Source organism: Palaemon carinicauda, chromosome 2 (genome assembly GCF_036898095.1).
Source record: "Palaemon carinicauda isolate YSFRI2023 chromosome 2, ASM3689809v2, whole genome shotgun sequence".
Classification (NCBI taxonomy): domain Eukaryota; kingdom Metazoa; phylum Arthropoda; class Malacostraca; order Decapoda; family Palaemonidae; genus Palaemon; species Palaemon carinicauda.
This window is the reverse complement of record NC_090726.1, coordinates 95,205,440-95,229,314: the sequence shown is the minus strand read 5'-3', so window position 1 is coordinate 95,229,314 and position 23,875 is coordinate 95,205,440. Positions and strand designations below refer to the sequence as shown.

Below are 23,875 nucleotides of genomic sequence, written 5' to 3'. Positions count from 1 at the left end.
GATATGAACAGCATACAATCATTATGGGGAGATGTTTTAGCAAACTCAAAGGGTAATCTGCTAGCATCACTAATAGAAAATGAAGATATTGGGATTCTAAACACAAGTGAGCCCACTCACTTCCATATCTTGATGGGTACATTGTCATGCATCGATTTTTCAATAGCAAACTCTAATTGTCTAGCTGAATTGCACTGGAGAACATTGGATGACTGGTATACTAGTAATCATGCACCAATAGTGATTACAACTAACAATAGTGCACGTGAATACAGATCACCTCGATGGTGCTTGGATATAGCCGACTAGCAAAAATTAAAAGAACTAAATGAAGTAAAAGGTAATGCAGAAGAATGTGAAAATATTGATGGTGATATTGATTTACTAAATGAAACTTCACACAGGTGGAGTGGATCTCCCAAAAACGACAAATCTCCTCCGTCGACGTCAAGTCCCTTGGTCACCAGAAATTCAGGTGTTACACAGATCTACAAGAATTGCATGGACAAGGTGCCACAGAAATCGAATAAAAGAACTCCACCCCCACCTTCTGCCATCTGGAGTAAAGTTCATAAAACTGCTGCTAAATATACTCCAAATTCTCCACCAGTGTTATGAATTAATAATTATTATATTACTAATCTTATGAAAGTGAGTAATTCACTGGCTGATCAATTTGAGAGAGTATCTCCAAAGTCAGAACACTCCCCGGGCTATCTTTATAGATGAAGAGAAGAAGATAAGACCCTTAACTTTGCATCAAATAGGGAAGAGACGTACAATCTCCTATTTACGTAGAGAAAATTTGACTGCATTACCATCATGCAATGTTACAGCCCCAGCCCCAGATGGAATTCCTTATGTAATAATGAAGCCTGTGTGTAATATCACTAAACTTTTTATCATAAGTATTATTAACAGAATATGGCAAGACCATAGTTTTAGCTTTTAAGAAAACCTAGAAATGACACATTTTTATCTGCAAGCTACTGACCATTGCTTTGACATGTTTATTTAAAATAATGGAAAAGATGATAAGTGCAAGGCTTGTGTGGATACTAGAAGAGTATTTTATCGCCAGTGCAGTTTGTGTTTCGAAGAATGCAATTTACAATGGATATACTTGTCTGTCTAGAGTCCTCTGTCTGCGAGTCATTTGTTTCCAGCTTCATGTGACAGTATTCTTTGATCTTGAAAAAGCATATGATACCACATGGAGGTATGGTATCCTTAAAACTTCCCATGAGTGTGGTCTGAGAGGAGAGTTGCCTTTATTCATTTTGGCCTTTTTATATAAAAGACGGTTCTATCAATGTAATACTGTGTGGCCAGTCAAAGGACCCAATAACTCTAATGGTAGCATCTCTCTCTCTCTCTCTCTCTCTCTCTCTCTCTCTCTCTCTCTCTCTCTCTATATATATATATATATATATACATATATATATAATATATATATATATATATATATATATATATATATATATATATATACACAGTATATACATATACATATATATATATATATAATATATATATATATATATATATATATATATATATATATATATATATATATATATATATATATATGCATGCAGAAGAAGCACAGGGAAAATGAAAATACGAAATATAAGATTAAGTCCTGACTAGTTTCGTGATACCTCTTCAGAGGACTGATTTATTGAGAGAGGTTTCTTTACATTTTGTAGGGAAAGTAAACGTACGAACATACATATAAAGGCTTATAGAACAATGACACCCCCATACCAGCTACCTGGGCAGTTATCAGGTGTTTACTGGGCGGAGATCAAACCTCATTAGACACCTGCCAAAAAGGGTCATTTCTGGTGACCGGTAAATTCTTGTTTTGACTTTCAATACAGTTTATTTTTATGAATAACGGTAGCCTTATCTATATAAATACATAAGCAAAAGTATATGTATATATAAAAGACATCTACAGTGAACCCTCGCTAATTCGCGGTTCGACCATCGCGGATTCACCACTTCGCGGATTTTTTTCATAACCCATATATATATACATATTGCGGATTTTCCGGAAATTTCGAAAATACCGCGATATCTGAAGACCCCAAATACGATATTTCATTACCTGTAATTCCATTAATACTGTAATTAGTAATATCTGCTCTTACTGATTGTTCATTGCATTACATATGACATAGAATTAAGCACAGAAAGAAATAAAACACGAAAAGAGAATGTGATCATACGATAATTCAGTACTGTATACAGTACGTAGTAAAATTAAATCGAACATGAAACGCAAATCAGATGCAGTCATACCATGTTAGAATGGTGTAAGGCTGCTGTTGGCTACTACTGTACTACAAATGTAATGGATGTGCTTCTTTTCCATGAATCTTTTGTATGTATACGTACGTAGCACTGCATCCAATAATATTCTTTGTTGCAAAAATCACATTTCGAATAAGCGTACGAGAGAGAGAGAGATAGAGAGAGAGACACACACACATCCTACAACAAAAGCGTAAAATAGCGTACGTAAAGCTATTATTATTATTGTTATTATTATTATTATTATTGTTGTTGTTGTTATTAAGATTATTGTTACAGTGAACCCTCGCTACTTCGCGGTTCGACCATCGCGGATTCACCACTTCGCGGATTTTTTCCATAACCCATATATATACAGTAATATATATATATATATATATATATATATATATATATATATATATATATATATATATATGTATGCATGTATTTATGTATATATGTAGGTATGTATATGTGTATACATATAAATATATATATATATATATATATATATATATATATATATATATATATATATATATATATATATATACACACACACACACATATATATATGTATATATATATATATATATATATATATATATATATATATATATATATATATATATATATATATATATATATATCTAAAGTAGGAAGATGTGATGTAGTTCTAAGGGAAAAGTATGGGAAATATGTCTGGGTAATAAGCAAAGCTCTACCTCCAGTTTGTTTCTAATTATGATCAGAGATAAATGTAAACAAAACATTGGTTGCCATTTTTTATCGTGCTTTTTAGCATGTTTAGGAAATGCATGATATAAAATCACCTTTAATATTTGTGCCTGTTTTAGTTTAGGGTACTGTAGTACATGCATCAAGTGTTCTGTACATTAAAGGGTAGTTTGTTAACAGTACTACGTACAAGGGAAGGTTTTAAAAGTCTGAATATACATGTTGAATAAATAGGTAAATATGGTGTCACTACTTCGCGGATTTTCACCTATCGCGGCCGCGACTGGAACCTATCTACCGCGATAAACGAGGGTTCACTGTATTATTATTATTATTATTATTATTACAGTATCATTATTTATTATTATTATTATTATTATTATTACTGTACAGTATACTGTACGCAGGGTATCTTGTACTTTGAATTGGTAACCTACGTAGCATATAAGACGGGTTGTGATTGGTTCAAGCGCTGATAGATGACGAATCAGAACCCAAGTTTTGTAATCTAGCCTGTGATTGGTGTTTTGACCGCTTCTCCAACCCGCAGCATCTTTCCGCGGTCACTTTGTCTCCCGCCGTATCGCTGTGTAGACATTGTTAAGTTTGTGAACTTTAATCTGTGCTGTGCGTGACTGTTTTAAGTTGAACTTTTTGTTGAACTTTCTGTTAAACCCTACTGTACAATGGCTCCCAACCGTTCTGCTTCTACTAAGGCTGGTAGTGAGCCTAAACGCCACCGAAGGATGATGACGATTGCTGAGAAGGTGACGCTTCTCGATATGTTAAAAGACGGTAGAAGTTTTGCGTCCGCAGCCCGCCATTTTGGAATCAATGAGTCCACCGTTCGCTATATCAAGAAGGACGAGGTTAACATTAGAAAGACGGCTGCAATCACCTTTAGCAGATCAGCGAAGCGAGTCGTTACCACGCGTAATAAAACGATCGTACGCATGGAAGGTGCTTTAGCTGTGTGGATTGCCGACTGCCGGAAGAACAACATAGCCTTGGATACGAACACCATCCGAACAAAGGCTTTGAGCTTGTATGAGAATTTTGCGGCAAAGGAACCTCAAGACGACGATGGCGACCATGCTGAAGAAGATGATGATGTAGATGAACCTTAACCAGGGACATCCACTGATTCCCAGCATCAGAAACAACGTTTTTCCGCCAGCAAAGGATGGTTCGCGAAGTTTCAGAAACGCTTCGCCCTGAAAAGCGTTTCCCTGCATGGCGAGGCTGCTTCCGCTGACACTGCCGCTGCTGAAACTTACGTGAACCAGACGTTCAAGAAGAATATCGCCGAAGGTGGATACAAGCCGGAACAAGTCTTTAATATGGATGAGACCGGCTTGTTTTGGAAGAGAATGCCGTCGCGAACTTTCCTGTTCAAAGAAGAAGCCAAAGCCTCTGGCTTTAAAGCATTCAAGGATCGCGTTACCCTCGTGATGTGTGGCAATGCTGCTGGATTTTTGCTAAAGCCGGGGCTTATTTATAAGTCGAAAAATCCTCGCGCTTTGAAAAATAAAAACAAGAATCTCCTTCCCGTGTACTGGATGCATAATCCAAAAGCATGGATTACGAAGATGCTGACCTCCAACTGGTTCCACCAGTGTTTCATCCCGCAAGTCAGCAAATATCTTATAGAGAAGGGCTTGCTATTCAAGATCCTTCTCCTTATGGATAACGCTGGTGGACACGCAACTGATCTGTCGCATGAGGGCATTCAGGTTGAGTTCCTGCCACCCAACACCACGTCATTAATTCAACCGATGGACCAGGGGGTTATCAGGGAGTTCAAGGCCCTCTACACGAAGAATACCTTGGCGGACCTCGTTGCGTGTGTGGATGCTGCCCAAGATGATGAGGATGAAGATTTTAACTTAAGGCGTACTGGCGGAAGTACACCATAGCCACGTGCCTGAAGAATATTCAGAAGGCACTGCAAGAGATGAAACCTGCAACCGTGAATGCGAGCTGGAAGAAGTTGTGGCCCCAGATTGTTTACGACGACGAGGGATTTACACCTGCTGAGATTCAACACTTTGCAATACGGAAATCTGTGCAGTTGGCTGCCATAATTGGAGGTGACGGGTTTTGCGACATGACGACTGAAGACGTCGACGAGTTGTTGGACTGCCATTCCCAGCCGCTGACGCAGACCTAGAAGACCTGACGAAATCGGCAAGTGAAGAAGAGAGTGAAACGCAGGAAGAGACCCAAGAAAATGTCGAAGAAACAGGCTTAACATTAGAACGGCTTGCCAAGGCCTGCTACCATGCGAAGGAGTTGAAAGAAATGTTGCAAGAGTGGGACGAGGATATGGTTCGGTCTATGCAATTCTCCAACAAGGTCAATGACATCATGACTCCCTACAGGATGCTCTTAGAGCGAAAAAAGAAGCAGCGGCAGCAACTTCCGATCACAATGTTCTTCCAGCCTCGCAAAAAAGAGCCAGTTCCTCCTGCTATTACGCCTTCGGAAGAAATTGAAGAAGTTGAAGAGGTGTCCCAGGAAAAGACACCTCCGTCTGAAGAGACGTAAAATACTATTATTGGCTTCACAGTAGCAGACATCATCAGCTTCATCATCATCATTTCTACTGTGCAGCAAATCCATCGCCATCATCATTCAAGTTTTTCTTGAACTTCTTTCGTGGTGAGTACAGTAACAATCTTTATTTTTTACTTTAATACTCTAACATTTTAATATTTGTGCCTGTTTTAGTTTAGTACTGTATGCATTGAGTTAAAGGGAAGGTTTTAAAAGTCTGAAGAGTATACATGTTGTAACCTATCATATTTTTTTTGTTTAAAATTTACATTTACATACGTAAAACAATCTCTCTCTCTCTCTCTCTCTCTCTCTCTCTCTCGTAAATTGTTTTCCTGCTTTGCTACATACAGTATGTACTGTATGATTTTATATAGATACGGTAAATAATATTTGTAATAACATATTTTCTAAAAGCTTTTACTGTAAATATCATTATTTATCACTTTCATCATGCGCGTTAAATGCCTTCTTTGTTCTGAGCGTGGTTGTTTACTGAGCGTACTTTATGACGCCGTCGTTTCAGGCGGCGTCATAGAGAAAAACATTTCATTTGGAAGTCCTAAGAAAAATTAAGTAAAACATTGGTAAAAACAAAATCAACATACTGTACTGAATAATCAATATAATCGATGCAAAAATATACATGTTAAATAAATTGGTAAATATGGTGTCACTACTTCGCGGATTTTCACCTATCGCGGCCGGGTCTGGAACCTATCCACCGCGATAAACGAGGGTTCACTGTATATATAAATATATAAAAAGACATATACATACGTATACACAGACAGGCATTCATACACACATGCATAATATATGCATAGACATATACATACGTGTACACATAGTGGTATACATATACAGACACATACATAGACTTACATATACAGGTTTTTACACATGATTAACATGCATATGTATATCTATGCACATATAACATTATTACCATAAACATATAAATACGTATATATCAATACTTATACAGTGGAACCTCTACATACGATTGTCCTAATATACAAATTTTCCAACATACGAAGTAAAATACGACCAAATTTCTGCCTCGACACCGGAAGTAATGCTCCAACATACGATGTAGGTCTTGTTTACGCCGGTAGATGGCAGCACGTAAGAGGGACGCCATTGAGCGTCGAGTGCTCTGTGTGTATCGTGTGGTTGTCCTCTGTTTGGTCTGTTATTAACAGTGCTTATTTTCTTCCTTTTTTCACATTTCCTTTTTGATTTTACTTATAATCATGGTGCCTAAGAAGCTAAGTTTCAGTACAGGTAGTGGTGAGAAAAGGAAGAAGGCAATTCTTTCATTAGAATTGAAGCAAGAAATTATAGAAAAACATGAGAGCAGTGTGCATGTGAGTGATATGGCTAAACAATATGGCCGGAATAGGCCTATGATCTCGACGATCATCAAGCAGAAGGTAGCCATTAAAGCAGATAAACCATCGCAGGGGATCACCATTATTGCAAGACATCGTAGCAATACCCTGGAAGAGATAGAACGCCTTTTGTTGATAGGGATAAAGGACAAAGAAATTGTTGGCAACGATCATTTGTGAGAAGGTCCAGCGTGATGAACAGAAAGAAAGAAAAAAGTGAAGCATAGAAAACCAAGATAGCATTAACAAGCTCTTTTAAAAAAATCTTTTCTTTTTCTGTTTCTCTCTAAACATAGCATTAACATGCTCTTTAAATAAAATTCTCTCTCTCTCTCTCTCTCTCTCTCTCTCTCTCTCTCTCTCTCTCTCTCTCTCTCTCTCTCTCGTTCTTCTTCGCTGTTATAGTGTTAGAGACGTCTATTATTTTTTTTCCGAGAGAGAGAGAGAGATTAAACAAAAATGTGTTTAGAGTACATATGATTTTTAACAGCGTCAACAAGTTGAAAAACAATTAAATGTAACTAAGAAAGTAATAACAGCTAATCTGAATTCCTTTATTAACTAAAACAAATATTGATACAAACACACTCGTGTGCGTATGCACAAACACACACACACAGGTGCAAGAATTGCTACGCAGTAAGAGACAGACGGTAGGGGAGGAGGTAGAGATGGTGACTGCGATAACGTACCGTAACTCGTCACTGAAAGTGATGAAATATAAAAATCAAAAGATAAAAATGTAAAAAATATGAAATATAAAAATAAAAAAAAGATAAATAAGCTAAGTTAGATTAAAGTTTCCATAGTGTAAGTTACGGTACGTTATCGCAGTCACCATCTCTACCTCCTCGCCGATCGTGTCTCCTCCTGCGTGTGTGTGTGTTTGCGCATACGCACACGAGTGTGTTTGTATCAATATTTGTTTTAGTTAATAAAGGAATTCAGCTTCGCTGTTATTGTTTTTTTAGTTACATTTAATTGTCTTTCAACTCGTGGACGCTGTTAAAAATCATATGTACACAACACATTTTTTGTTTAATCTCTCTCTCTCTCTCTCTCTCTCTCTCTCTCTCTCTCTCTCTCTCTCTGCACTCAGCAAAAGTAAGTTCCATGAGTTGGCAAAACAAGAGCTTGACCGCCTGATAACAGAGGTCACTAGTAACTCCAACCAGTGTGACGTAAAAATATTCGCAGACATATTGAAACAATATGACCCAATAAACTGGAGCAAATCTGCGGAAAACATCAGCAAAATAATAGAAGAAATTCCAAAGAAGATCCAAGTGATAAAGAGACTTATAAAGAAAGTTTACATCAATCAACACATTCCATCAAAGAACAATAAGAAGTCCAGTATGGTGAATATGCTGATTGATGCATTGGGAAAAAAGAATGCCAAAATGGTGTAATACATGTAAGATATGGTATTCCATTAATAATCCTCAACAATTGATTAGAAAATGTGATGCCTGCCATGTTCCATGTGCTGAAATACAGCAAAAAATAAAAAATAAAAAGACAAAGGTATTCTGCTCAACATGCTTAGTCTGGATAGAAAATATAATTAAGTCGAGACTAAATCTGCAAATAGTTGAAGATAAAGAAGAGGAAGAAGAAGCAGAAGAAGAAGAAGAAGAAGAAGAAGAAGAAGAAGAAGGAGAAAAAGAAGAAGAAGATAAAAATGAACAGGATATGTGTAAGGATGCAGAGGAAATCATTGATATAACTTATGATGCCATCCAACAACATACTTATGAAGAAATAAATTATCAGATGGAAACAAATGATAGACCCAAGAGACTCTACCCGGACCTACATACTTTTAGGGAAAAGCAAGAACAAGAAAAAAAAGAAAAGAAAGATATAGTCTGCAATTTGCTGAAAAGAGGGAATTGCAAATTTGGCGAAAGATGCTACTACAAGCATCCAAAGATATGCCATAATTATGAAATATATGGTAAATGTGCGTATTTAGATGGATATGGAGACGAATGCAGAGATCTCCATCCAAAAATATGCAAAAACCTAAAAGAAGGAAAAGGATGCAGTTTCAACAAAAAATGTCGATATATGCATCCTGCAACCATGAATGAAAGTAAGAAAACTCAGGAAACTGAAAAGAAAAACGAAAGCAAAAATGAAACAAAAAAGCAGGCCGTGTATATACCGCGCTATTAACCAAAAGCCCCAAGATATGAGGCCTTTCAACCCAAATATGCACATTTAGAGCCCAACTTCAAAGAATGCATCTATAATGCCAGGGGTTGGTGCAGATATGGGGATAATTGCAGGTATACACACAAAAATAAACATGAAGGCGAAAGAGCAAATATAATAGAAAAGTTGGATTTTTTAATGGCAGAATTCCGGGAAATGAAGAAAAGAACATCATATCAGAACAGGAAGGAAGCATGGGAAAATCCATATTATTACCAATATTAAATAATGGGGATGAAACACAAACCATAATAGTGATGAATACACAGGGTTTAGTCACGAGTAGCTCTAAAAGGAAAATAGAGTTCTTAGAAGAACTAACCCAAATTGAAAAAATAGATATATTAAATATAAGTGAAACATGGTATTCCCAAGAGAATGGCAGTGATGACCAGATAAAGGGTTTCCAAACTTATAGATCAGACAGAAAAAATAGGAATCAAGGGGGAACCGCAATATATGGAAGAGACATAAATCAAGGAAAAGTCTATGAAAAAATACAGCAACACAGGAATGTGACTTGATTGCAGTAGAATTTGAATATGAATAACCAGTGATTCTAGTAGTTTACAGACCCCCAAATACTAAGGAGTTTGACATAATAATAGAAAAAATAGATATATGTAGAAACCATAAAGACTGGAATATACTCCTATCCGGAGATTTTAACTTTCCTTTCGTGGATTGGAAAGAATGGATAGAAGAAAGTGGTTGTATGTATACATATAAAAAAGAGAGTAATAGTAGCGCAGAAGATAAGAGGCAATTTGAAAAGCTTCAAGATATGCTATTAGAACATAATATGCAACAAATAAACCACATTCCAACAAGAAAGGAAAATGTCCTAGATCTAGTATTTGTGAATGAGGTGAATTATGTTAAAGAAATAATAGTGTATAACACGGGAATTTCAGACCACAATGTCATAGAATTGATAGTCCATTCCAAAGCAGGTGATCGCAGAATTAATAAAAGCACAAAACTTTGGGAAGGATATGGAAAATATAATTTTTACAGTAAGAATATAAAATGGTCAGAAATAAATGAAGAACTGAATAAAGAATGGAAAAATGTATTTGTAAGTGATAATATACAGGTAAATACGGACATACTGTACAAAATACTGGAGAAAATTGTTGAAAAATATGTACCGAAAAAAAACAATAAACAAAAGACGTGCATACCAAGACACAGAAGGATTTTATTTCAGAAAATTAGAAAGTGGAAGAAAAATCTTGCAAAAGAAAAAAATGTGGGGAAAATGAGGGAAATAAAATGTAAGATAGAAAATGCAGAACAAAAGATTATACAGTCGAAAGAAAATGAAAAAAGGGACTTAGAAGAAAGGACACTTCAAAATATAAAAAGAAACCTCAAAGTACTTTACTCCTATGCAAAAAAGATGAATAAAGGGAGATTAGAAATAGGCCCTCTAAGAATTGAAGGACGGCTAACGAATGAAAAAAAGGAAATATGCAACATATTAGCAGAAAAATATAAGAGTGAGTTCATGCCAAGAATTGCGAATGAGAATAATGAAACAGAAATGAGAGAAGAAAATGTTGAATATCTAACGGATATAGATATTAATGAAGCAGATATTGTCAAGGCTATAAACGAAATTAAAAATGGATCGGCAGCCGGACCAGATGGAGTTCCAGCGATTTTGTTAAAAAAAACTGCAAACACTATCGCGAAGCCGCATGCAATACTGCTAAGACAAAGTGTAGATATGAGCGAGATATATGTTAAACATAAATTAGCTTATATAATCCATATCTTCAAAAGTGGATCAAGACTAGAGGCAAGCAATTATAGACCTGTTAGTCTAACATCACATATTATGAAAGTGTATGAGAGGGTAATAAAAAAGAAAATAATGAACCATTTGGTTAAAAATAATTTGTTTAATATAGGTCAACACGGTTTCGTGCCTGGAAAAAGTACACAGACCCAACTGATAGCACACTATGAAAACATATACAAAAATATGATAAATGAAAAAGACACAGATGTGATCTATCTAGATTTTGCAAAAGCCTTTGACGAGGTAGACCATTATATATTAGAGAAAAAAATGAGAAAGCATAATATTGTAGGAAAGATAGGAAAATGGGTAAAAGAATTCCTGCAAAACAGAAAACAGATAGTGGTTGCAAATGACGAGAAATCAGATGAAGCCCAGGTAATATCTAGCGTGCCACGAGGTACGGTATTAGCTGCACTGCTGTTTGTTATTATGATATCAGACATAGACTGTGATGTTGAAAACTCCGTAGTGAGAAGTTTCGCCGATGACACAAGAATAAGCAGAGAAATTACTTGTGATGAAGATAGGAACTCACTACAAAGAGATCTAAACAAAATATATGAATGGGCGGAGATAAATAGGATGGTATTTAACTCCGATAAATTTGAATCAATAAATTATGGAAACAGAGAAGGAATGGTATATGCATACAAGGGACCTAATAATGAGACTATCACAAACAAGGAAGCAATTAAAGACCTTGGTGTAATGTTGAATAGGAATATGTTATGCAACGACCAAATAGCAACACTGTTGGCTAAATGTAAAGCAAAAATGGGAATGTTATTCAGACACTTTAAAACAAGAAAAGCTGAACACATGATTATGCTTTACAAAACTTATGTACGTAGTACACTCGAGTACTGCAATGTGATATGGTACCCACACTACCAAAAGGATATTGTGCAAATAGAGAGTGTACAAAGGTCCTATACTGCTAGAATAGAAGTAGTTAAGGACCTTGACTACTGGGAAAGACTGCAATTTTTAAAACTATACAGTCTAGAAAGGAGAAGAGAACACTACATGATAATACAAGCATGGAAGCAAATAGAAGGAATTACTGAAAACATCATGGAGCTAAGAATATCAGAAAGAGCAAGCCGAGGTAGATTAATAGTGCCAAAAAATATACCAGGTAAACTAAGAAAGGCGCACAGGACATTAATCCACTACGCACCAGCATCGATAATGCAGCGACTATTTAATGTGCTGCCAGCTCATCGAAGAAACATATCAGGAGTGAGCGTAGATGTGTTTAAGAATAAGCTCGATAAATACCTAAGATGGATCCCAGACCATCCAAGACTGGAAGATGCAAAATACACCGGAAGATGCATTAGCAACTCTCTGGTGGATATACGAGGTGCCTCACACTGAGGGACCTGGGGGAACCCAAACAAAAAATAAGGCAATAAGGTAAGGTAAGGTAAGGCTCTCTTTCAGAAAATTTAATAGACGTCTCTAACACTAACAGTGAAGAAGAACAAAAGAGAAAGAGAGAGAGAGAGAGAGAGAGAGAGAGAGAGAGAGTGAGTATTTATTTAAAGAACATGTTAACACCATGTCTACCTTCTCACCGATCATCCGTCTCCTCCTGGCGTAGCAAATCCTACACCTGCGTTGGCCTGTGTCTAAGGTAAAGTGACAAGAAAACACATTTTTTATTTATTATTTCTTTATAATTATCTTTTTTACATGCTTATTTCATTTTATGCAGTTATGTTATTGTTATGTGTAAGTATATGTAGTACAGTAATTTATTAAGGAGTTAATATAGGTTTTTGGGGTGTGGAACGAATTATACAAATTACAGTGTATTCTTATGGGAATATTTGCTCCAACATACGATTGTTTTAACATACGAAGCAGTTTCTGGAACGAATTAAGATCGTAAGTAGAGGTACCACTGTATCTAGCATAACCCTATATAGTGCCAATGTACTTATGCATACTATATAAAATAATTGTACCCTTTAGTGAATGGTAGCTTAGGTCTAAATATTAATTTCACAGTGACGTTAATTATTCACAATACATTCAGTTCTACATTAAGTGGTTAAAGTTTTTTTATATAGCTTACAAATCTCTTTACATATAAAGGCGTCGAGTTTATACATTCCATGTCCAATATTCAAGTTGTTTTGAAAGGTTTCTTTTATGAAACTGGACCCTATGATGTTTCTTTCCAATAAGTTATTTGAATGAACAAATTTCTTTGCACCTGACCAATTAATAATGTGATTTTTATCTCATAACGTGGGCAAAGAGTGCATTATTATCTTGAGCATATCTGACACTTTTCTTGTTGTTCAGTTCTCTTTTCTAGGGCTTTACCAGTTTGACCAATATAGAATTTTTCACAAGCATTGCATGGAATACGATATACACATCCCTTGGTAATGTCAGGAGAATTCTTTATTAAGGCTGTTTTTATTGTATTGTTACTCTTAAATGCTACATTTACATTGAAATTTTTCAACAGTTGGGGAATTTCTTTAAAAGAATTACTATAAGGCGGTACAAGTAAATTTTGTGTATTGTAGTTTTTTCTGTTATCATTACCAAAAAAGGTCTTTCTTGCTGTTCTTAGTGCATTATCTAACACAATTTCAGGGTACTTCAGCTTTTTACCTATTGCTCTAATCTCGTTTATTTCATCATCAATATATTCAGGGCTGCAGACTAGAAATGCTCTTAAAAACATAGAAGTAAATACAGATTTCTTAACTTTGTTGCGTTGATTTAAGTAGTAATGGACAAGTGGTACCTCTACATACGAATTTAATTCGTTCCACAACCGACTTCGGATGTAGAAAATGTTCGGATGTAGAAACGAATTTTCCCATAAGAATACATGGTAATTCATTTAATTTGTTCCTCAGCCTAAAAACCCATAATAAATCCTTAATAAATGGCTACACATAACAATAACATAACTGCATAATATGAAAGAAGCATGTAAAAAAGATAATTATAAAGAAATAATAAATAAAAAATGTTTTTAATTGCCACTTTACCTTAGAGACAGGCCAACGCAAGTGTAGGATTTGCTACGCCAGGAGGAGACGGACGATCGGCGAGAAGGTAGACATGGTGTTAACATGTTCTTTAAATAAATACTCTCTCTCTCTCTCTCTCTCTCTCTCTCTCTCTCTCTCTCTCTCTCTCTCTCTCTCTCTCTCTCTCTCTTTCTCTCTCTTGTTCTTCTTCACTGTTAGTGTTAGAGACGTCTATTAATTTTTTCTGAGAGAGAGAGAGAGAGAGAGAGAGAGAGAGAGAGAGAGAGAGAGAGAGAGAGAGAGAGAGAGAGAGAGATTAAACAAAAATGTGTTGTGTACATATGATTTTTGACAGCGTTAACGAGTTGAAAGACTGTTAAATGTAACTAAAAAAACAATATCAGCGAATCTGAATTCCTTTATTAACTAAAACAAATATTGATACAAACACACTCGTGTGCGTATGCGCAAACACACACACACGCACGAGGAGGTAGAGATGGTGACTGCGATAACATACCGTAACTTACACTACGGAAATTTTAATCTAACTTAGCTTATTTATTTATTTCTTTTTATTTTTATATTTCATATTTTTTACATTTTTTTCTTTTGATTTTTTATTTTCATCACTTTCAGTGACGAGTTACGGTATGTTATCGCAGTCACCATCTCTACCTCCTCCCCGACCGTCTCTTACTGCGTAGCAATTCTTGCACCTGTGTATGTGTGTTTGTGCATACGCACACGAGTGTGTTTGTATCAATATTTGTTTTAGTTAATAAAGGAATTCAGATTAGCTGTTATTACTTTCTTAGTTACATTTAATTGTTTTTCAACTCGTTGACGCTGTTAAAAGTCATATATACTCTAAACACATTTTTGTTTAATCTCTCTCTCTCTCTCGGAAAAAAAAATAGACGTAACTAACACTATAACAGCGAAGAAGAACGAGAGAGAGAGAGAGAGAGAGAGAGAATTTTATTTAAAGAACATGTTAATGCTATGTTTAGAGAGAAACTGAAAAAGAGAGAAGTCTTATTTAAAAGAGCTTGTTAATGCTATCTTGGTTTTCTTTGCTTCACTTTTTTCTTTCTTTCTGTTCATCACGCTGGCCCTTCTCACAACAAATGATCGTTGCCAACAATCTCTTTGTCCTTTATCGCTATCAACAAAAGGCGTTCTATCTCTTCCAGGGTATTGCTACGATGTCTTGTAATAATGGTGATCCCCTTCGATGGTTATTTGCTTTAATGGCTGCCTTCAGCTTGATGATCCTCGAGATCATAGGCCTATTCCGGCCATATTGTTTAGCCATACAGTATCACTCACATGCACACTGCTCTCATGTTTTTCTATAATTTCTTGCTTCAATTCTAATGAAAGAATTGCCTTCTTCCTGTACTGAAACTTAGCTTCTTAGGCACCATGATTATAGGTAAAATCAAAAAGGAAATGTGAGAAAAGGAAGAAAATAAGCACTGTTAATAACAGACCAAACAGAGGACAACCACACAATACACACAAGAACAGAGAACTGAGCACTCGACGCTCAATGGCGTAATGTTTACTTCGTATGTTTGAGCAACACTTCGTATGTCGAGGCAGAAATTTGGTCGAATTTTACTTCGGATGTTGGAAAATTCGTATGTTGGGACATTCGTATGTAGAGGTACCACTGTATGCTGAGATATTCGTTGGCTTTCTGTATACACTAAACTTGAGTCTATTGTTACATCTGTGTATGCGACAGTCCAAAAAAGGTAGGGTACAATTATTCTCCAGCTCCGTAGTGAAATTTATTGATGGTACCAAGCTATTCAATCTAAGAAAAAAGTTATCTAAATTTTAATTTCCTGGCCACACACATATGTCGTCAATATAGCGAAACCATTTTACATTATTAGGTATGATGTTATTTAAGATTTTACTTTCAAAAAATTCCATATATAGATTACTCAATACTGGGGATAAAGGGTTTCCCATAGCCATACCAAATGTTTGTGCATAAAATCTCCCATTAAATTCAAATTTACAATCTTTTATACATAGTTTAATTAATTCTGTTAAAGTGTTTTTGGAAAATGGTAAATTCAGTTACCTATTATCTAAGGTTTCACACATCCGCACTTTTAACCTTGAAGGTGGTCACATATCAACACTTCTAAATCTTGAAGGGATGCACATCAACACTTCTAAACCTTGAAAGAGTCACACATCAACATTTCTAAACCTTGAAGGGGACACACATCAACACTTCTAAACCTTGAAGGAGTGCACATCAATCTTCTAAACCTTGAAGGAGTGTACATCAACACTTCTAAACCTTGAAGGGGGCACACATCAACACTTCTAAACCTTGAAGGGGGCACACATCAACACTTCTAAACCAAAGGTGACGAGAAGACTAAAAAGACAAAAGGGCTGCGGCATCTCTAAGCCAAGGTTAATGCCATTAACTGCCACATTATCTGAATACTCTACAGTACTAGGGACCCAAGCCTAATGAAAGGAGAGAAATTTTTTTTATTTTTAAGGTATACATTAATATAAAACCAAGGTTTGAGAGACAAGCAATTGAAGATTAGGCAAGAGTAAAAATAATAAATTTCATGATTGATATAAGTTTCTTAAATTGCTTTATGCTAGCAGCGTAACTCGTGCAACCCTTTGGTAGTTTTTTATTACTTCTCTACACATGTAACAGTTTAGAAGTTTCAGATCATAATATTTTGAAGGCATTCATCTTGATTGTGTTAATTAGGGAAGTTAATTTTTGTAATGAGGAATTATTTACTTATTTATATTATTTCAGGTTCTGAGGATGAAAAGGTGAGAAAAAAACACAAGAAGGCAAAACACCTAAAGAAAAATTCATCTTCCGTGTCAAAGAAGCAAAAACATGATAAACACAGATATGAAATTGGGGAAAGCAGCAGAAGGAAGAGTGATAGCGAAAATGAGGATATAAAAGACAGAAAGAGCAAGAAAAGAGGAAGAATGGAGGACAGCAGTGATGGAGAGAGAAGAGGCAGGCAAGATGTTAAAAGGGACAGGAAAGGTTTAGGAGAGGAAATAGATACTGAGAGAAAACAGAATGAAAATTCCGGGGGAAGAAACAGGAAAGGTGAGCGAGATCGTGATGGAAAAAGAGATTATAACAATGATGCAAGAAGAGACGGACGAAGAAGAGATGAAGATCAGTTCAACAAAACTCTACCTGAGGAAAGAAGACCGATTCAGCCAAAATACAGGCAAACCAGTAGAGAAGGGTATGAAGATGATGATAGTGACAATCATCGAAATGATGACAGTGTCATGCAAGATCACCATAAGAGGCACGGTAGTAACCAAACAGAAGTTAGGAGACGAGACTCTAATTATAGGCATAAAAATGAATCCAGGGATGATGATTACAAGCATGAATTAGAGCATCAAGATGTCAGTGACAATCGCAGTAGAGATCGACGTGGTTATAGGGAGGAATACAGAGAACAAGGGAATAATCGTGGAGGTTTCAGAGGTAATAGATATAATCCAAATAGGAGAAATGACAGGAAGCAGAATTATAAATCAGAAAGTAACTATGGTAGACATGGTAAGGATAGACAGAAATACTATTAATATCCCTGCCATCTATCTGTTTCAACTCAGCTATTATTGATGTTACTTTTTGTGGTCAGTTTCAGCATGAATCGAGTACAGTGGTCATATTATAGTTTTAGGAAGATGATGTTACGTATTGATTGCTGAAGCACACAAATATATATTGAAAATTTACTGAAAACTCTCAGCTTGGAAATATTTAGCTGCTTTCTTTTCTGCTTATTTACCATTATCTTGGTGTTTGGTGTGAAATATATGTTTTGTGTTATTTACTTGGTTGTTATACCTGGTATACATTATTTTGACGTGGAAAATTTATGTAACTTAGAATTCTAATAAAAAATTATAAGACTACATTTACTTCTTTCTGCTAGTGACTTAATTTTTTTCAATGTTTGGTTGTTGATTATTTAATTTTATTGGAAATTCTTCAAGCCCAATACATAATTAGGAAATCAGGAGTAGTATTTTCAAAATTTCTTTTAATGCTTGTGTTTCTCATCATTTTTGATAATCTTGTAGAATCCAATTTCCTAAGAACAACTTGCTTGTTCAGTAGATAAAGCATTATCCAAGGTAGAGAAAATTACAAAAGAGGCGAGATGGGATAAGTCTTGCATAGGTTTGTTACCTTTTAGTTCATGGTGTTATGGGTGAGAAAACATATTTACTTCTCAGTATATTTTAACAAGATATATATTTTTAAGGCAATGCTTTTCAAACTGAGAACTTTGGTGTATGATTATTAAATGCTTGTATAAGTGATCAATTTAGTTAAATTGAAAGACATACAGTTACACTTAAGTGAGATTTTAGTGTGTATTTTTTCCCTATATGTGATTGATTTATAATTATTTTCATGTTCTTCTGCCATTGGATTTTAGAAGTACAATTTAGCTTACATATAAATATGATTATAAGATGGTATTCCTAATATTAATAGGTCAGGCACCATGGCTTCTCTTTAGCACTGAATGATGAAAATGACTAGATTTTTCAGAAAAGTTAATATTTACACATTATTGATGTGCAATAAAATGGGATGATTAGATTTTCATGTTTAAGTAACTTATAATCAATTAAGAAGTTCTTAATCTTCTTTTCTCCATATTGTAATTATTTGACATACTGTATACAGTATCGTGTTTAAGTAAACATTTTTTTTCACAAGAATACTGTACTTTGGATATGAAGAAAGTTCTATTTTTTCAGGTCCTTATTTAGAATTTATGCTGTATAGTGATATGAAATGTATTTAGGATCCTATGAAGGTGAGGGTGTAATAGTAGAAAAGGTAATTGTAAGTTCATGGATAGTAATAGCTTTCATAATAACTATTTCATATCTTGGATCACCACAAAGATTCTTAAAGTGATGGTCTGGAATAAGTTTGATTTTAGACGTCGTAATGATTTTTTTTAACAACAAACAGGTATTTATGGTTAATTTTGTCACAAGATAAGTTTTTTTTTTTTTTTTTTTTTTTTTTTTTTTTTTTTTTTTTTTTTTTTTTTTTGAATCCTTAGAAGGTGCTTCTATTACATCTGTTCACTTTTATTTTTTACAAGTTGCAGTTCTATCGGAGTTGTAGGTGGGAAATTATTTGTTAAATTTTTGTAATTTTTCTAAGGTAGAGTTAATTTGTGGTATAGCAAAAGTGTGAATTAGATTTGAACAAAGTAATTATTTTCAATCCCTATTTACTCTGAGATTTTAATTTTCCTCATTTTGATTTAGTGTATCCAAAAGGTAGTCAACGTAATATAATCTTCAAGTACAGCATTTACTTTAAATTGTGTCATAGATTTGATTTTTATTTCATATGTTATGACTTGCTTTTGATTTTTCATGTGTAGAACCTCTGTTGAAAGGACTGTTATAGTGTTTCAAAATTCCCAGATAACCTTTGGATACTAATTGTTTAGCAAGGATTAGTACATACTCTGTTGCCTTGTAAAGAATTTTTTTTACCAGAACAAGACACACAAACTTCTTTTACAACTTTAACCATCACTGTCTTGTAAAGATATAAACTGTTCACTTCATAAAAACAATAACTTGAATATGAGCTAGAGAAATTTTTAGTATTATTGGAAAGTTATTGATTTCTAAATAAAGATTTACAGTTTTATCTTAGAAGTTTCAAGAGATTTATGTACATACTCAAAATGGGTACCTTTTATTTTGTTTTTGTGCTTGGTAATGTCCTTCTTTATTTCTATGAACGTCCTCAAATGTTCATACTGTATTGCTTTTGTTTCTGGAAGCTTGGATTGTTGACATTACTCCTTCAGATAAAATAAATTTTCCTGTTTTCTTTCCTTCTCATAATCTAATCCCCCTAGTAAAGCAATGAGACCAGAGTTTAACAACAATAACATGCTGTGTATGTCAGATAGCTGCTTCCGTCTAAATTCGACATGGAACTATGACGCGTGCTCCTTTGCTCCAGATGTAAGATTTTTTAATGTTTCTATACAGTACTGCTTTTAGTGTGTTTAAGATGTCTTTGTATTTGTTAGTATTCACTGCACTGTTGTGCATAAGAATTTCTTTTGGGTAATTATGATTTACTTCCTCTTTCTGTCTAATGTCTAGGGACACTTTTCAATTTAGAGATTCTGGTGTGGAGTGTGTAATCCCACTGTTCTTCTCTTATACTGTATGTTTCATTATGTAATTAAACTAAAATGTAAAATAAGCTTACTCTTAGTTCAGGGGTAATCATGAAAAGGCTAAACTACTTGCTTATAGAGAGAATGATACAATAGTGCCACTCAGCCTTTTACTCTGCCCAACCCAATGAATTAATTTTCATAGTCATGAGCTTTCTAAGAGTTTGTCATTAGCTTCCTTAGTGGAAGCTCGGAAATCATCGAGTGTGACATTTAGGGTAATTTTTTAGGCCTAACCTGCCCTATTATCAAACCTTAGCTTAGCTCCTCAAATGTTAGCTAGTGGTTCTAATATACCACTCAGTAAGGGTTCGGATGGTACACGGCACCTCCCAAATTCAGAATTCTCTTTGATAACTTTTAGACTCTTCTGGTGCGTGACCCCTCAATCTCACATCTCTAGCCATCTTTTAGTCACGTTTAGACACCTAGTATTAGCAAGACAGAAGAACGAGATGGTAGCCTGGAATTTTTATACCCCTCCTCTCGCCAAAGTAACGGCCTATAAGAAAAAGCTTATCCTTTCTTTGACTAGATGGTAGCCTTGTTATCATATGACCCCTCTTGGTGATATAAGCTCCGTATAAACCCTTTTATGTAGTTGGCATTGTAAATCGCTGAATTCCCTCAGGCCAAAAGTTTTCAATTTGAATTTTTCTGTTTGAGATTTGCTAAAAGTGTTTTGTTGATTCATGTTTGGCGTTGTCGGCGTACAAGCTCGTCCACTAATTCAGCACAGTTTTCTCTTTTGTGGTAAATGTAGGGATTAATACCTCACTTGTATGTATGAGTCTCTTAATCAAGGACACTTCAAATCCCGTACATAGTGTAAACAATAGAAAAGTTTAGTGAAAGTTCTAAAATAAATTATTAAAAGGCAATATAATTTAAAGATTAATTTTAATTTGTTTTTCCTTTGTATCCAAGTAAATTGCTTATATACTGTACATATTTCATTTTGGATAATATATACAGTATAGATTGTTATCAAATTCCACTAAGGCTGGTAATTAAAGTTTCCATCTGGTGTTAAAACTTTCTATCCCAAATACGCATCAGTACCATCATAGGTCTGTATTACAATCTGTTTCATGCCCCTGAAGTCATCAGCAAGGAAAATACAAGTTATTACAGTACCTTGATAAATTCTTTTAAATCTTTTTACATACTGTATATAGTACTAAGAGAGATATATATATATATATATATATATATATATATATATATATATATATATATATATATATATATATATATATACAGTAATTAGAAGGGAAGGTTGCCCTTCAAATAGTAATCAATCTATTTATTGGCCTCTCTAATGTTGCCTGACCTTGAGGTTAGGTCTAGATTTTATGCAAATTTACTCTATCCAAAAATAATATAATTAGATTGAAGGTTGGTCTTCAAATAATGAATAATTTATTTTTATGATTCTTTAATATTACCAGTTGCCTAAGAAAGGTTAAGTCCAGATTATCAGACTCTTTAATGTTCCCAATTACCTAAATGAAATTAGACCCAGATTATTAGACGTGTATGCAATATTAAAAGATATGTAGTTATAGGGTTTGGTTTGAATATGACTTCAAATAATAACCTGTTTATCATCCTCATTAATGTTGCCAGTTATCTAAGTTAGGTTAGATTGAAATTATTAATCTTCTCTATTAATATGAAAATATTAATTGTAGTTGATGTGGGATCCATTTCAGATTTACACTGGTCTCTAGTAAAGTTTTTACAGGCAGATATTGCCTACTGACTCATGAAGGGAAGTATATATTTTCAAAACTGAAAAGCCAGACTGTTGATGAATCATTTTCTGATAGTTATAATCATTTTCATAGTTGAAAGACCAAGGATTCTTCCATCAGAGAAGGGTATGATTGGACTCCTAAGGTGATGAGTCAATCTGGATTGTTTTTTTTTTTTTTTTTTTTACGGTGCCCTTCTGTTTACGCAGAATTTCCAAGAGGTTTGGAAAAGCTCTAAATTGTTTACATCCCATAGAAATGGTAGTTGCAGGGATCAAATCTTTATTTCAGTTGACATGAACTTACAGCAATATTTAAATTCCCTCAGGTTCAGGAAACACGAGTAGTAGGGAAGAAAGTGGTAGTATTCTCAGGAATCAAGAAGCATTGACATACAAGGGCAAGTGAATTCCATATCCTGTACCGGATAGAAGAAAAAAAATTTATTCTCCAAATTTAAGAACAGGTCTGCTCTCTCTTCTCATAGGGCGGGCTCAACGTAGACATATTCAAACTTACTAAATAACAGTATAGCAATGTTTCGTTCACCATGGAAGGTGATTGTCAAGTAGATGATGTCAAACCTGGATTTTCACAGCTTTTCATCTGTTGGCAGGATTTGGTAGGTGATAGATACATAAAGAATTTTTTATAAAAAGCAAGATGTCACTAGTACCTACATTTTGACCATAAAGGTATAGTACACAATGGTATGGCCTATTTTCAAAGCGTGAGGTGATCGTCATGTAATAAGTCCTTTCAGACAAGCAATTTTTAATCATTCTCCAAATCCATACTAGCCACATCTTGCCAAATGCTGTACTATCCAACATATGCTTGGAAGTAGATGACTCCAGTTGTCTAGATTGCTGATTATAGGTTTCAAAAGACAGTTTACTGATGATATATATCAAAACTGAAAATTTGTATTTTGATTAATGTAAGTTGAAGATATCACTTACTAAAAGTAGTGAGAATAATATTTTCAAGTTTCCTTTTCGGTGGGCAGAAATTTTTTATTTCATTCATTGGACATAAACATGGATGCTAATTTATTTGAACAATAATATTGCATTTGTTCCTATCGTGTATTTTACCAGATTTTTTTTGTTAAATCCTAATATAAAAAAGACTTGAGACTTCTGGTAGTCATTTTTTTCTTAGTTTTGTACTGAATGTTACAGTATTTGAAAACTTTGTGCTTTTTAATCGATTACTTTGAAAAAACTTTCACATATTATCGCACCGTAAAGTTTATTTCTGATGGCCTTGACATCAGAAAAAAAAATCAGGAAACTACAAACATTTCTTTCAAGAAGGTCTTGAGTAATCTTGAGTGGATTTCATCTGATTTGGCTGATTTCGGAGATAAAATGAAATTGAGGTTAAATATTTACAACAGTTTTATCATCTTTTGCCTAAGAGAGGTCAATCTTATTGGACTATTCTACGGGTATTAGAATTGCATAATCTATTTTTGTGATATACACACTGCATGTGTCTGAGCATGTTATTTTGTTAAATTTTCTATATTGTAATCCATCTCAAAAAATAATTTTATCCAAATTCTATGAAAGGTTTGAAAACTCGGCTTCATGTTATATGAAGTAGCCTACAGTTTTGTTTATAAATTTTGTAAAAAAAAAGATATTTGGTAGAGTCTGGGCAACACCTCAATGGTGTCACCAAACATTATCTAAAGGAGTCCAGATTTATCCATCACGGTTGTTGGGCTTTAAGACCTATAATAGCTGGTTGAGTTTGGTCTGATAGAATGGTGAATTTAACTAGTTTGATTTGGTGGAACTACACAGTT

The 23,875-nt window shown here is 34.6% G+C and overlaps 1 protein-coding gene across 1 annotated transcript in view; it reads left to right on the top strand.

Annotated features, from left to right (window-relative positions):
- Positions 1–23,385, top strand: part of ncm (nucampholin) — a 295,139-nt gene extending 271,754 nt beyond the window's left edge. Inside the window, exon 5 of the mRNA XM_068357087.1 lies at positions 16,837–23,385. Within this exon, the coding sequence (XP_068213188.1) occupies positions 16,837–17,645 (809 nt within the window). The 3' untranslated portion in view covers positions 17,646–23,385. The remainder of the gene's footprint in view (positions 1–16,836) is intronic.
- Positions 23,386–23,875: the final 490 nt, after the last annotated feature.